This window comes from Balaenoptera borealis (genome assembly GCF_965194805.1).
Source record: "Balaenoptera borealis genome assembly, chromosome: 3".
In the NCBI taxonomy this organism is placed as follows: domain Eukaryota; kingdom Metazoa; phylum Chordata; class Mammalia; order Artiodactyla; family Balaenopteridae; genus Balaenoptera; species Balaenoptera borealis.
In genome coordinates this window covers 10,415,441-10,429,762 of record NC_138866.1, presented here as the reverse complement: position 1 = coordinate 10,429,762, position 14,322 = coordinate 10,415,441, and the positions used below count along the sequence as shown (strand labels likewise).

Below are 14,322 nucleotides of genomic sequence, written 5' to 3'. Positions count from 1 at the left end.
GTAAGGGTGGAAGGAAGCAGAGAGGGAGACCAGTTAGGAGGCTGGTGCGGTAGCTCAGGTGAGAGCCAGCAGTGGCTTGAACAAAAAAGCGATATTAATAAGGGTCTAAAATAGGCTGTAGTATATAGATTGCTCTTGGATTTCATTTGATTCTCACCATGTTCTGAGTTAGGTAGTGTAGGAATTCTTCTCTTAGGTATAAATTGAGTTGTCCAAGGTTTTAACAATGAGTATTGATAGAGAGTAGGACTGTAAATTCCAAATGCATGGCATATAGGAACAGGATTTATTGTTGACATTATGTGAGCTTCTTTGGAATACTACCTTTTTTCTCACCCTTTTTTGTTGTGGTTGTTTTAGTGTATTAAAGTAATAAAACTTAAGAGTTAAAACAGTAACACTGCATAATGTGAAATGAAATGAAGGTAACTTGCAACCCAGAAAGGTTCTTAAAAGTCCAAGAAACTGAGTAAAGTACTCTTTAGAAATATATAAAGCCAGGTGTACTTACCTATGTGGCACCTCTCAGTCATGATCACTGTAACACTGATTGAGGATTAAAATAAGGCAAAACTGAGAACCAGGGTAGAGGCAGGTACAGAAGCAGTTGGAAACCAGAGCTGGGAAGTTGGGAAGCCAGGATGCTCAGAAGCTAGGGAAGCAGGGTCAAGGCGTGGGTGAGCCGTAGCCTGGCAGGTGCAGGAGCCTGCTGTGTCCCCGCTGGTGAGGCAGCCCAGCTCAGGGCTGGCTGGCAGGAACTCCCTGACTGCGGTGGCAAGTGTGGACTCAGAGAGATGAAGTCATCAGTTTCCATGGTAATTGTAAGGACTGTAATGTTTGTCTTATGAGCCATAAAACTAATACACTGTGCAGTATAGGGATGCTAGGGCAGTTCAGTAAATGCAGTGGTTACCGTTAAGTGAACTGGTGCTCAGCAGTTGGCCCAGAAACTGCTGACATCTCCTGTTTATTTGGAATATATTGAAATCAATATGTTGATATTAATCGCTTTCTGAAATATGCTGCTTCTGTCAACTGCAATTGAGATGGATCTTAACAACTGGTAGAATCTTAGATTGGAGGAAAAACAGTATTCAGTGTCGGTGGTGTTTTACAGGTTTCCTCTGAGGAATGTTTACATTAAGACCGAGTTTAATTTTTTTTTAATCATACTTTTTCTACATCGACCTATCATGCTGTCAAATAAGTTGCAATTTAAATTGCTAATACAAAAATGATGGGTCTTAAAATACAGTTTTAATCATAACCCCTAATCATGAGCTCAAGAATATTTCTCCTGGGTAAAACATTCTTAGAGGTTTCTAAAGAAATAACTTTCGGAAGAATCCATGTAATTTCCTGAATGCACAGTAATTTCCTGAAGTCTCTAAATTACTGTGTGTGCATGTGGTGGGGAGAGGGATGAGAGGGATGGTGGGTGGTAAAGCTTTGCTTAATAGTTGGCAGTCTTACCTTTGTGATAGTGAAGAGTGTGGTAGGTTTTATCATAGTCTCCTTAGGCTCTTGGGAAGATAGTTAATGGGAAGTGCAGAAATATTGTGTGTATGTATGAGTTTACTGTCTAATGGCTCACATGTCCATTCTATAAAATAGTGATGTGGTATTTTTCATTAGCAAAAAGTGCAAGTTATATAGAAAATTGTTAGTTATATAGGCTATAAACAAAAGATTAATATTTTCTGCAAACCTCATGCAAACTGACAGCAGTAGGGCCCTGGTGTTTACAGTACATTCAAATGATAGGCCAACTCACCAAAGTGGAAATAACACTGATAACTGTGGGAAAATGGTCAAACTGTGTAATCAAAAGAAATACAAATTAGATCTACAGTGAGGTTCCTCATTCATATCAGTAGGAATTTTTTTTTTTTTTTTCAAGTATCCAAAGCAAGGGTAGGAACTCAAAATGTCATGATTGGCAGCATTATACCCTAATGTGCCCCCCACCTTCTTTAGGAAGCAATTTAGCATTGTACATGGAGCCGTGAAAGTGATCTAACCTTTTGGCTTAGTCATTCCACTTCCGAAGATCTTTGCTAAGGAGATAAAACCATTATTTTAAAAAACTATGTACATGAAGATTTTCCTCATAATATTTTAAGAATAGAACTTTGTAAGCACCAATCCCCAGCAATAGGGGATTGGCTAAGTCCAGGATAGGAATAACACTTGATGGGCCAGTGTGTATTCATTAAACAATAAATATGCAACAGTGGGGTGGAGAGCGCTTGTTAGTAACGAGAAGACATAAATTGTACACTAATTAGAGCTTTTTTTAACGTATAAGAAAAGCAACTAAAAGTAACGGTTGTGAATCATTGTGTGTTAATGATTGTGAATGGTTGTGTTTAATTTTTAAACAGAGCATCGTTTTGTCTCATGCAGATTTTTGTTCATGATATTTGTTAAAGGAATGAGCAAGTGACTTTTACCTTTCCCCACCTTTAGTGTGATCATCAGTACTGCTGATTAACCAGGTCTCCTTCAGTTGCAAGTTAAAAGAAAATCACAGAGTTAAGCACTACTTGACCCAGGAGTTAAATGATCTCCTCAGTTCTGCTCTCCTCTGTTGATGTCTCCTGAAAAGCCTTTCCCCTCATGATAGCAAGGGGAGTGTCCAGCAGCTCAAGACTAGCTAAGGATCCTAGAGTACAGTTCTGCCTTTCTCTTTTCTTGGGAAGTCCCAGGACAGCTGTGATTGATTGGCCGGTCCTGGGTCCTGTGCCTACCTTTGAACCCCCTAGGATAGAGTAGGGAGAGTGCCAGCTTTTTTCTGGTCACTTGGGCTAAGTTTACTTTTTTTTTTTTTGCATGTTGTCATTTCTTTTATCCCAGCCTTCTTGATTTTTGTATTTAGATCTGTAGTAGCACATCTTGGTTTGGCGGGTGTGTGTGTGTGTGTGTGTGTGTGTGTGTGTTAAAGCTTGCTTCTCTTTGATTCTGGCACTTAATTTTCCTGGACTTCCATTGAAAATTGTTAAGTTTTACCATGCCATAGACACTGATAAATAATACAGCTACTTTGCAAACATTTCTGCTTATTTTTTAGATTCAAATGTAGTCTATTTACTTTCTTTTTGGTATAGGTAAGTAGTCATGAATTCTTTCGGAAGCTATAGGTTAGAGGCAGCTGTGAAAGTCTCTGCCTGCCATTTTGTGTACAGCTGAAATAATTTATTTTCCCATTGTCTTAATTTTTCAAATATGTAGGAGAAAAAAACTTTAAAATAATTATATGGGTCTTTTACATAAAAATGTTGAATAGAATATTTTCTCCAAAAGCAGCTTGATAAACTTCAAATTCAGTGAAGGAATTTTCATGAAGAACAAAGCAGTTGGTTTAGCTCTGTAAATTACTAGTGCTGGCAATGACATTAAAATGGATGGCTCAGATTCCTGTTAAAACGGGAAGTCCCAAATTACTGTTTGTGCAAAATTCTTTCTGGGTGGGAAAAGGGGATTCTAGGTAGATACATTTGTGAAATGCTGGGTTAGACAGAATTCACTACTAGACTAATTAGTTTTTAATATATCAATGTGTGTATTCTTTGGATTCTCTAAGGGGCAGGGATATATTTGTATTTCACTTTGACCATCAAACCCATCTTTCAAAAACAGATCAGTTATTATGTGGTTTGGGAAATAATTGCCTTAACCATTACTCTTTATCTGAATCTTGGTCCAGTTTGTTAAACGATTGGTTAAATGGTTTGAGATGGACTTTGCTGAGGAAGTGTCATAGGGCTTTTATGTTTGGTTGTTTGTTTTAAACAACAACGCTTACTATCCTGTGTGGTAGCTTGTGCTTGTTTTGTATTTCTGCCTAAATAGAAGACGCTATCCCACCTTGGTGCAAGGTGGGCTACAGGCAGACCCACCTTTTCGTGTAGGTATGGCCAAAATTTTTTTCTAGGAGCCCTATGATCTGCTCCAGAAAGTACTCTTATTGAAGCCCCAAATTAATCATGCAGCGTGGAATGAAGACGTGAGTTTAGCTTTGGAAATAGAGGGCAAAGTTAAAAATCACTATCATGGAAGTGTTCCTATAGATTAGAACATTGAACTTTTATGTAGTCCTCTTAAATCTGCCATGATGAATAGCCCCCAGATAAACCACAGCCAATTAAATGAGTTCATTTGTTGAATGGAGTTAGAATTAGCCATTTGATTGTCTGAAGAACATTTGCCAAAAGCAACTCACTTCGTTTTGGCATATTTGATATATTGAGCTGGTATCTGACAGTAGTTGGCCACAGCATAACTTGCTTCTTGAGACTGTTCCTGGAATGTGCTAGTAATATCAGCTTTAAAAGAGGGTGACTGAATTTTTAATTGATAAATAGGAGGGGAGTCACATATATGATTCATCTAAAAATGGCATAGATTATTTAGGTGCAAGTTAAAGAAGTCTAAGACATAGCCATGGTTTTATTCCACATGTGTGGAGAGTTTCTACCATTTTGCTGTTTCCCAATAGAATTTTTATATTGTGCCTTTACTAAAATTGCCTTTTTGTCATTACTAAAAGCTCTTCTCAAGACTATTAAAAGTGGTTTCAATCAGTGTGTAGCTATCTTTAAAATCATGTATTTTTCTACTCAACTAAATCACCACACCTTTTTCTCTTCTTCCTATACAGACTTAGCGCTGGAACCAAACCCTTCTGACCACCCAAGAGCAAGCACAATCTTTCTGAGCAAATCTCAAACAGATGGTAAGACAATGCTTTTTTTTCCCTGAGAAAAAGAGTGAAAACTGTTTTTGTTTTGTGTATTATAGGAGGTATTTAGAAAAACTCTTACAGTGGTTTAAATGTTTCACTTTTTTATGTATTCACTTGTCTTATTTTAATATGTTGATGATACAGTTTCCTTTAGTTGTCAGTGTTTTAGGGAGGAGAACACTTAGACTATCTGTTTATACATTTTGCCACCTCTTTATCAACATAGTCAACTGGCCACATGATTTAGATGTGGTCTATTTCTCCATGCTACTTTGTCCTTTTCCCCTTGCTCCGAAGAGCACATATGTTAAAGACAAATGATAGGGTTTAGGTCACAGTTAGGTTTTCATTTGATCAAATCAGAAAAATCAGTTGTTATATATGGGAATTGAGCCTTGTGATTTTGGCCCTGTTTTACACAGTGTTCAAGCAGACGAGCCTATCTCACATCCAGATTTATGCTACTCAGAACTTTTAAGCTATTCAAAACTTTCTCATCCTAATGTAGTGCTGTGCCAGGGTAATAAGAGCAACATGCCATATGGGGTTTTCCAGAAGATTATCCTCAGCATGTGAAACTCATATAAATCTCCTGTGTCCTCCTTGTTTTAAGATGAGACTCAGAACCGTGGAATTTTTTGCACTCCTGCTTGCCTGCCTGTCTTCCTTAATGTTATGTTAAATCCTAGTTTATTTGCTAAAAAGCCAAACGTGACCAAGTTTTTCAGTTGATTACGAGAGCAGGAATACAAGAAGTGAACATTCCATAATATTTAAAGTGATGCAGCACAATAAAAAACGGAGGTTTGGTTTTTTGTTGTTGTTGTTTTGCTTTTTGTTTTTTTCCGTTAGATCACTGGTTTTTATAGAAGGATATAACTCAGGAACAGCCAGATGGAAGAGATGCATAGGGCCAGGCATGGGGACAGGGCACAGAGCTTTGATGCCCTCTGCAAGGGTACTACGTGTTCACCAACCTGGAAGCTCCTGGGGTTTCTAACTTGCATTTTTCTAGTGTGTGTACTTGAGCCACTCATTTCTGGTTAGGATTGCTCTATTTCTCAGTTTCTTCCAGAGCCATGAGCTGCTCACATGTAGAGGGGCGCTGGAGACAGTAAAAGAAAAGCTGTCCCATGCCTGTCTCTCTCTTCAGCCTTAAGGAATCCGCGCCTGTGATGCCTGTCTGGAGTTAAAGGAGGCAATGTGAGCAAGAGTGTGGCCTAAGACCCTCTTCAGGCTTTTATTCTTCTGGCCTTTGTTGGAGCAAAACAGTTTTGTGTGCTGTAGATATGTTCATTTAGGTCAGCACACTCATTTTAAAATTTACGTTTAACATAGGTTACTTTCCAGTTGTGTATTTTTTCAGTAAGGTATTTGAGTAGGTTACCATTAATTGGTTCAGGATGCTTCCAGAGATACTGGTGCGTTCGGAGATGAGTGCCTGGCCAGAAACTGGTTCTTAGAGTTGTCATCTGTAGATTGTGGTAATTAAAGTAAGCTGTGTGTAAATGAAGAATTAGAAAATACTCCTGGCTAGTAGTTCAGCTATGCAGCAGGTAAATTTTTTTATTAGCTAAGTTTCTCACCTGGCCTAACTTGCTTTGTCCTTTTCTTTTGTAAATGGGGAGTCTTTCATTTGTACCTAATACAGAATATCTATTAGGTCAAAAAAGTGAAACTAAGTTTTTAGATTTTATTTATAGGACTCATCTTGCTGGGTGATTTAAATGATATATTTTGTTGGAAATTATTTTAAAAAATAGAATGGAATTTTATCTCATTGTGTTATTGGTAATCCATCAAATAATTAGTGACTACTTTTATTTTTCTATGGCATTTGTATCAGAATTCATCAGTTAATTTTTTTTATTCTTAGTGCGGGAAAAGAGGAAGAGCAACCATTTAAACCATGTAAGTAAACAGTTGAAAAGTTAAGAAATTAATAGTTTGAATTAAAAATATGTCTGCCATGATTCCTAAAAATATGATGGATCCAATACTGTTAGCATGGACCTCTTTTTTGTAGATTTTCTAAATCTCTATTTTCCTAATTATCAAATGTATTCAGGAAAGTCTTTGACTTAGTAGTGCCCATTTTTGAAGGGTTCTGACATTTAAGTTAAATTTCACTAATATGGTTGTAGTATACAGATCTGCCTTAAATTCTTTTGCCTTATTTTTTTGATCTTATTTTTTAACCAAAGTAATAAAAGTATGACAGGTAAGTTAATTTTTAGCACTGTCCATTGACTTCTTGTCATAGCAGGTGAAAGCTTAGCTTCTTCTGTCCACCATGACGTTATTTCCCTCCCTGTGTTCCCTCAACATGTATCAGTTTTTATTAAATCAGAATCAATGTTTACATTACTACGACTCTGCAAATATTGTGCATTGCTGAGCCATATAGTTCTCTGACTGTGCCTCCTCCTTGTACACCCTTCGTTCTTTTTCTTAAATATTAATGAAATTGGAGCACTTCTGCACTTCTCTAGGATAACCCAATCCCCCTTTTCCTAGCCAACGTGATCTCACACAGCCAAATGCAGTAAGTAGCTCCCTGCCCGGTCTCCCTGCTTTCACATTCTTCATTTTTTCTGTGGAATTAATTTCCTGACTATATTCACTTGCCTGTTTTCTAACAGCTATTTTTTTCCCCAAATGTTTTAACATTTGTCACATGCCTATCAAAAATATTTTCCGTCTACTAAGCCACATCTGTTCCATTTTTTTTCTTGGAGACACTTTTCCCCAATCTTTTGTCTTCCTACTCCCATATAGACTAGTGTTCCCCTAGGCCTGCTCTATGCCTCTTTTCCTGGGATATCTGTGTGAAGTTGAAGTCATCTGGGATCTCACATAACTCTGCTCTCTTATGTTGGATCCCCTATGTCCTAGATTCTGTTTCCCTCTTGTCTTGTTATACTTCCTTGTTTTACTGGAGCACATTTTCCTGGGAAAAGGGCACATGGGCAGAAAGTTTATAGAGATCTAGCCTCTCTGAAACTCCTTCTATTTGATAAAGTATAGAATTCTCAGTTGAAACTAATTTTTGCAGTTCTAAAGACATTTCCCTCTCATCTTCTCATTTACACTGTTGCTCTTAAACCTGTTGACATTGTATGGTACATTGTACATTACCGATTTTAGTCATTTTCCCCCATCCCTTCCTTCTCGGGAACCTTTTAGTACCTTCCCTCTCCCTGGGATTTTGAAATTTCATAATTTGGTTTGGTATAGACCTTTTTTGTGTGTTTCTTTGATATTCTGTTTTTTTCTTCCAGGTTCCTATTATTCAGATGTTGGAAGTCTTAGACTTAGCAGATCGCTAACTTTTTTCCCCTCCTGCTTTGCATTTTGTCTTTTTGTCCTGCTTCCTGGAGATTTCCTTGACTGTGCTCTAATCCTTCTATTGAATATATTGTTTTGTCTACCTTATTTTCAATTTATAGAGTTCTCTTATATCCTGTCATTCTTTTTTTCACTGATGCAATTTCAAGTTTTCATTTGCTCCTGAGTTTTTATCACTCCCATCAATTCCTTCTTCCTGTTTTGTTTTGTTTTTTTCTAAAGCATCCTTATATTTTATTTTATTTATTTATTTGTTGGCTGCATTGGGTCTTGGTTTCTGCACGTGGGCTTTCTCTGGTTGCGGTGAGCTGGGCCTACTCTTTGTTGGGTGCGTGGGCTTCTCATTGCAGTGGCTTCTCTTGTTGCGGAGCACAGGCTCTAGGGCGTGTGGGCTTCAGTAGTTGTGGCTCATGGGCTCTAGAGCGCAGGCTCAGTAGTTGTGGCGCATGGGCTCAGTTGCTCTGTGGTATGTGGGATCTTTCTGGGCCAGGGCTCGAACCCGTGTCCCCTGCATTGGCAGGCGGATTCTTAACCACTGCGCCACCAGGGAAGTCCCATTCCTTCTTCCTGTTTTGATCTCTTATGTGTTGGGGGCTTCCCTCAAACGTGTGATGGTCCTTGGCTGTCTGTTAAGATCTAATTGGAAGCATCACTTGGACAACTCGTTAACCGATGGGCCTCACTGCAAGGATTTGGGGACCACGCCTCTGAACTCTGAGCCTGCCTTGGGTTCGGTAAGACAAACTGGTTTTCTTGTTCCTGTCCTAGTCACTCTCTGTAGGTACCAAGGTTGTGCTTCCTCTGTTCTGCCATGTCAGTTACCACTCCTTTATCTAGTCTTTTCACCTTTCAAACATTAAAAATCATCTGCTGTTTATCCTGTCTTATGTATAGCTTTTTTAAAAAATGCCTTTAATTCGAATGAGATGATATCTGAAAGAAGGGGGAGAGGAAATAGATTTGTGGTCAGTCTACTCAAACTTAGATTTATTCTTTGAATATAGGTTCTGAGTTTGAAGTTTAATTCAATATAATTAACGATATTAATTCAGACAATATTTTTGATTATACCTATAATTAGAATATTATACTTTTCTACTAAGGCCTTGAGTATGAATTCTATTCAAACCACTCACCCTACCATATTGTCCATTAATGTGCAACATAGATGGAGTATTACAGATTTTTCAGTTAAAGTCATTGATTCTTAATAAACGTATCCAAAACTTGTGAAAAGGGGGAAGAAAAAAGTGAACTTCAGCTTTATTCTTTTTTTTTTTTTTTTTCATTTATATACTTTTGTTTGGGAATGTTTAAATCAATACAGAGAAAACTAAATTTCAGAGACACTGAATATCATTAGTTTGGATATCATTACTTTATTATAAAAGAAACACGGAAATTATTTACAGGATGAAAGATTTCAGAACTTCAGTGGCAGCTTCACGTGATGCCATTGGGGGAACGGGCAGCTTCACGTGATGCCATTTCAATAGTGACTTATTTTAGTCGACATATTTTCCAAGAATGTCACCATCTCTAAATAAGAAATAATCCTTGTCATCTAGAACTACTTTGGTGCCTCCATATTCTGGGAGAAGAACTTTATCTCCAACTTTCACACTAACTGGTTGAATCTCTCCACCCTTTCCTTTAGAGCCTGATCCAACAGCTACTACCATTGCTTGCAGTACTTTTCCTTGCGATTTTTCTGGAAGCATAATGCCTCCTTTGGTTCCAACTTCGGGTGCACTTCTTTCAACTAATACTCGGTCAAAGAGGGGAAGAAACTTTCTAAATGCCTGTCCTGCCATGACTCGGGTTGCCGCACTTCGTACTCTCGCTCTCTCCAGCTTTATTCTTTTAATGGGTTAAAATCAGAGGCAGTAGGCACAATGGGAAGAGTCATTGGGTGGGGGCGGGATTTCAACAGGTACTTGACCTTTAATGATAAGCTTTGAGGGTTGTTACTTACTAGCCTCCTAGGTATGATTATTTTCTAGTCTTCACCATTAAACCTGAAGTCTACTAAGCAACCTTTCCCCTTATAAAGATTGTAAAAGTCCATGTATTTTGTCCTTAGTGCTGAATGAAGATACTCTTCTTCAGTGACCAATTGAAATAATACCTATGAACATTAAACTGTCAGTAGTGTTTTTTGCTACTTGGTTTTTTTTTTTTTTGTATTTGCATTTTATACCCTTATGTGTGTCAGTGCAGTTTATTGAGGTTGTGAGCCAGCAATGGTAAGGCTTTAATCATAAAGGACAGTTATCTTAAATTTTCAAGCAAGATGAGAGGAAAGTAATCTGCTGGCAGCTAACATATCTAGGCTTTGCTCAGAGGCTTCAATTCTGCCATCCTTTAGTGAACACTAGATGCTGGAAAGTTTGAATAGTTTCAGGAGTAGGCCTGTGGAAGTGTTTCTTTTGTAGGATCGAGCCAGTAGACTGTAAGTTGCTGATACGTTAAATGAGCCCCCATAGGACTATAGACCACATCTAATTAAAAATTTTAAATGTTTTAGCAGTAATATTTCCAAAGACAAATCAATATACATTCATAATAGAAAAAAAAAAAGTTTTTAATAGAGGAAAACAGGATAAATAGCACCCAAAGCTCTACCAACTAGTCTATATTTTGGTACATTTCCTTACTATTTTTATTCCCCTCATATATATAGATTTTTGGTCAGAATTGACTTTTATTACGTGTAGTGTATGTCATATTATACCCTAATAGTAGTGACCTTAAAAGATAACCTGCTTTGTTTAGAATCAAAGTATTTGAATGAGTGAATTTTCATTTCTCATGCTGTATCTGTTTTTTGAGATTCTAAAATTACACATTAACCAAATAGCTTAAGGACCATATCAGAGTTTTAGTTTAAAACATTTCTAGCTTGAAGGAGAAATTAGTCTTCCAAATAGTGATACTTTTCAAATATGTTACATCTAGAACTTGTTGTTAATAAGGAATAAGTGGCTTTGCATAAAGCATCTGAAACAAGCAAAATGGTGTTTTATATATGCCATTTGGATATTTCTGATTATTGGATACTGGCAATTTTTATTTAAATGCTCTGTATTTTAAAAAGCATCAACTAGATTTTCTCCCTGCCTCACCTTTCATGTATTTGTGGCGGACATTGATGGGAGAGTGTGACAGCATGGTGAAAACTGTTTTATATTAATAGGAGGAAGGAAGGCTCATCTGAATTAGTAAACAAACAAAAACCAAAAACAAAACCCAGCTTTAAAATTGTTTGTATTCTGTGGTATTAAAGAATGCTACTCTTCCTTCCAGTGGCTTTCAGTGATTGGGATTTGGTTATTGGCCTTACTTTAAGGAAGAGAGTTGTCCTAACATAGTTTAGGCCATTTTAGTATTTGACTATTGCCGTGTTCATGGGCTCTTCACAAATAAATGGATACTTCTAAAGTGTTTTAAAGATAGTTCATTCTCTAGAGGGTCTCAAAAAGTTCTTTGTCACCTATCCAACACCACTGTAGATAAATTCTCACGAATTTGTATCTTTAGTAAGATTTACCTCCAGTTGTAACTGATCTTAAATAATTTCTCAAACACTTGTTGAATCCTAATTTGTCCCAGATGCTGTGCTCAGTAGCTGGAGGTAGGAGAAGAATCTTCCTAACCTGGAGAAGCTTGTTTACTAAAGAGGGTGGTACTATGCAAGCAGCTGAGACCATGGAACAGTTGGTAAATTAGATGTGTGAGCGTGCAGAAAGTGAGAAGTTTTGTGGTGTGCCTGCTGGCAAAGGGATCCTAGAGGAAGATGGGGTCAAGCTTGCTGGGACAGGAGGAAGAAAAAGGCATTGCAGGCAGAGAGCAGCATGGGTGAGGCAGGAGTGTCAAATAACACGTAGAAGAGAATTAGTACAATTTTGAAATGAATGGAAAGTCTTCTCTGAGGTTCTCACTTGAGTAATGTAATGGCAGTCTTACTTAAACATGAAGTGAGAAGTTAAATTCTCAGAGTTGTTTTATCCGTTTTTTTTGGATGCGAGAGAATCTTTAAGCAGTACCTTTTTGTCCTCCAGATAAGGAAATTGAGGCCCAGAGAGACTTACGGCCCCCAGCTTTTTAGTGATAGAGCAGCCCTGGCATGCCCATCCTCTGATTCGAAAACGTTTGTCTCGTCACACTGTCTCCTGAACGAGTACATTTGTTATCGGCGTGCATTGACTGCAGTGAAATGCTCCGACATCGGTATTACAGAAAGCATTACGTGTTATTGTAGTAAATGAATAGAAATGGGAAATCTCAGCTGCATTTCATTGCTTAAGGAAAAAACCCTGAAATCTTATTCTAAACTTTTTACATTATTATAAAGGTAATTTATAATAGGTGCTTGCCAGGTTTGATTATAGGTACTATATCAAGGCAGCATTTTATAACCCATTTCTCAAAGCTCGTCTGTGGAAGTCAGAGTATAGAGGTTTCCCATAGAGCTGCACATGACATCACACTCAGGCAGTTCATGGAGTGTAAGAAAAATCTTAATGCTTTATCGTTTGACATTTTAACCAAGGAAAAAAACACACTTTATAGGTTTAACTTACTGTGACATTTTCTTCTATTTCCCTTCCCCTTCAGGTATCTCCAGGGCAGCTTACTAAAAAGTATAACTCATGCTCAACAATATTTCTAGATGACAGCATAGTCAGCCTGCCTAATTTTAGAACCACACTAAAACGGTGAGTACAACTAGGTTGCCAAGGGCTGAGTGACAGACCCCCTTATCGCTAAAAGCATCCTAGCCATACATAATTTCATTCATTTGAATTGTCCTTTTCAGTGATCAGGTTAAAAAACTGGTGTCAACTATAGATTGATTTCAAGGACCTAAATATGAATTTTCAGTTTCCATTTTAATCTTAGAGCGCATGATAGAAGGGAAAAAAGCCAGTTAGCAAATAAGAAATCCCAGAAAAAGTATAAATCTTTATTTGACGCATTTCTGTTGTTAAGCCATTGTTGAACATAATGAGAAAGAGAGGTACTTTTTATTGGCTATTTCTAGAAAAAATTATTTCTTTATGAGTTGTAGTCCTCAAACAATGTATACTACTTTGGAAGCTACTCTTAGAAGAAGGAACAGCTTGTCCCCTACTGGCACCAAAGCGAATCTGCATTTAAATTTAATTGGATTTTGTCAGATTTATCCCACTGTGCATTTTTTTTTTTCCTGCACTATTTCTGTATGAAATTTTACTTCTCCTTCCTGTCCCCCAAAGAGGGGGAGAATATATCAAACCAGTCTTAAGAAATACACACTCAAGCTTAATTTCTTTGTAGATGAAATTTGTTCAACTGAGGTTTTAACTTAATAGACACATTTAATTTTTGTTTACATATATAAATATATCTCCAACACACTGTATCAATCACAGCAGAGAACAATAAAAGAGGTGAGGTTTCAGAAACATGACTGTGGTCAGGCTTATACTTAAGGAGACACGAACAGTGTCATGATGATGGAAACTATTCTTTAATTTCTGGGAGCACCTCATAGTCCACAATTGGAGATGTACTTTCAAAACACCCTAATGATGAACCTTTCAAGCTTATTTAAGAGAAAAAAACCAAACGGGATGCAGAGCTTCTTGCCTCCTCCCTCGCGGTTGTCCACGAAACATTAACATCTCCTTAGGATATGAATGTTGATTTTCCAGAACACAGTTTGGGAAATGCTATTTGAAAATATTAATGTCCTTATCCTTAATTTTGTTTGTTGTCTTAATTTTATAAGCTAATTATATTTTTAATTGGTTTTTAATGTGCCAGCTTTTTTTTTAGCTGTTTAAATTATCAGTAACTTCTACTTTAATTAAAGACAGCAAGTTCTCAGTCATAATAATGTAACTTTCCTCTCTTGCTTACAAGAATAGTTGCAGTCAAATCATGTTTCAGCAAAAACTGAGCCCCATCTCTAAAGTCCTGAGTTTGGGCACTTATCACATAATCACTGAATGTTTTTATTCAGCCAAGACACTGAATCTGTGGGTACCAAAACCACTCTACTTTGGCTAGAGTCGCAGCTTCTTTTGAATTCAAAAGAGTCTGATGCCCAGTATATAATTCAAAAGTACTTTGAAGGTTAACCTTGCTCCGGGACTTCCCTGGTGGTGTAGTGGTTAAGAATCTGCCTGCCAACGCAGGGGACACAGGTTCGAGCCCTGGTCTGGGAAGATCCCACATGCCGCAGA

At 37.5% G+C, this 14,322-nt stretch overlaps 1 protein-coding gene, 1 long non-coding RNA gene and 1 pseudogene across 10 annotated transcripts in view; 1 reads left to right on the top strand and 2 right to left on the bottom strand.

Moving 5' to 3' along the window:
• LOC309625270 (cyclin-Y-like protein 1) overlaps positions 1-14,322 on the top strand; it is a 51,885-nt gene that overhangs the window by 19,246 nt on the left and 18,317 nt on the right. For 2 of the 7 annotated variants that reach the window (XM_082384614.1, XM_082384615.1), the window contains 3 exons: positions 4,661-4,735; positions 6,621-8,826; positions 12,710-12,810. In XM_082384614.1, the coding sequence (XP_082240740.1) occupies positions 8,539-8,826; positions 12,710-12,810 (389 nt within the window). In that variant the 5' untranslated portion in view covers positions 4,661-4,735; positions 6,621-8,538. The other 5 variants (XM_082384618.1, XM_082384613.1, XM_082384617.1 and 2 more) reach the window with 4 other exon arrangements.
• Positions 1-14,322, bottom strand: part of LOC309625295 — a 29,338-nt gene that overhangs the window by 3,645 nt on the left and 11,371 nt on the right. The gene's annotated exons all lie outside the window — the stretch shown is intronic.
• LOC309625285 (10 kDa heat shock protein, mitochondrial pseudogene) lies at positions 9,449-10,184 on the bottom strand (annotated as a pseudogene). The gene has a single exon. The product of its transcript is annotated as a 10 kDa heat shock protein, mitochondrial pseudogene (transcript).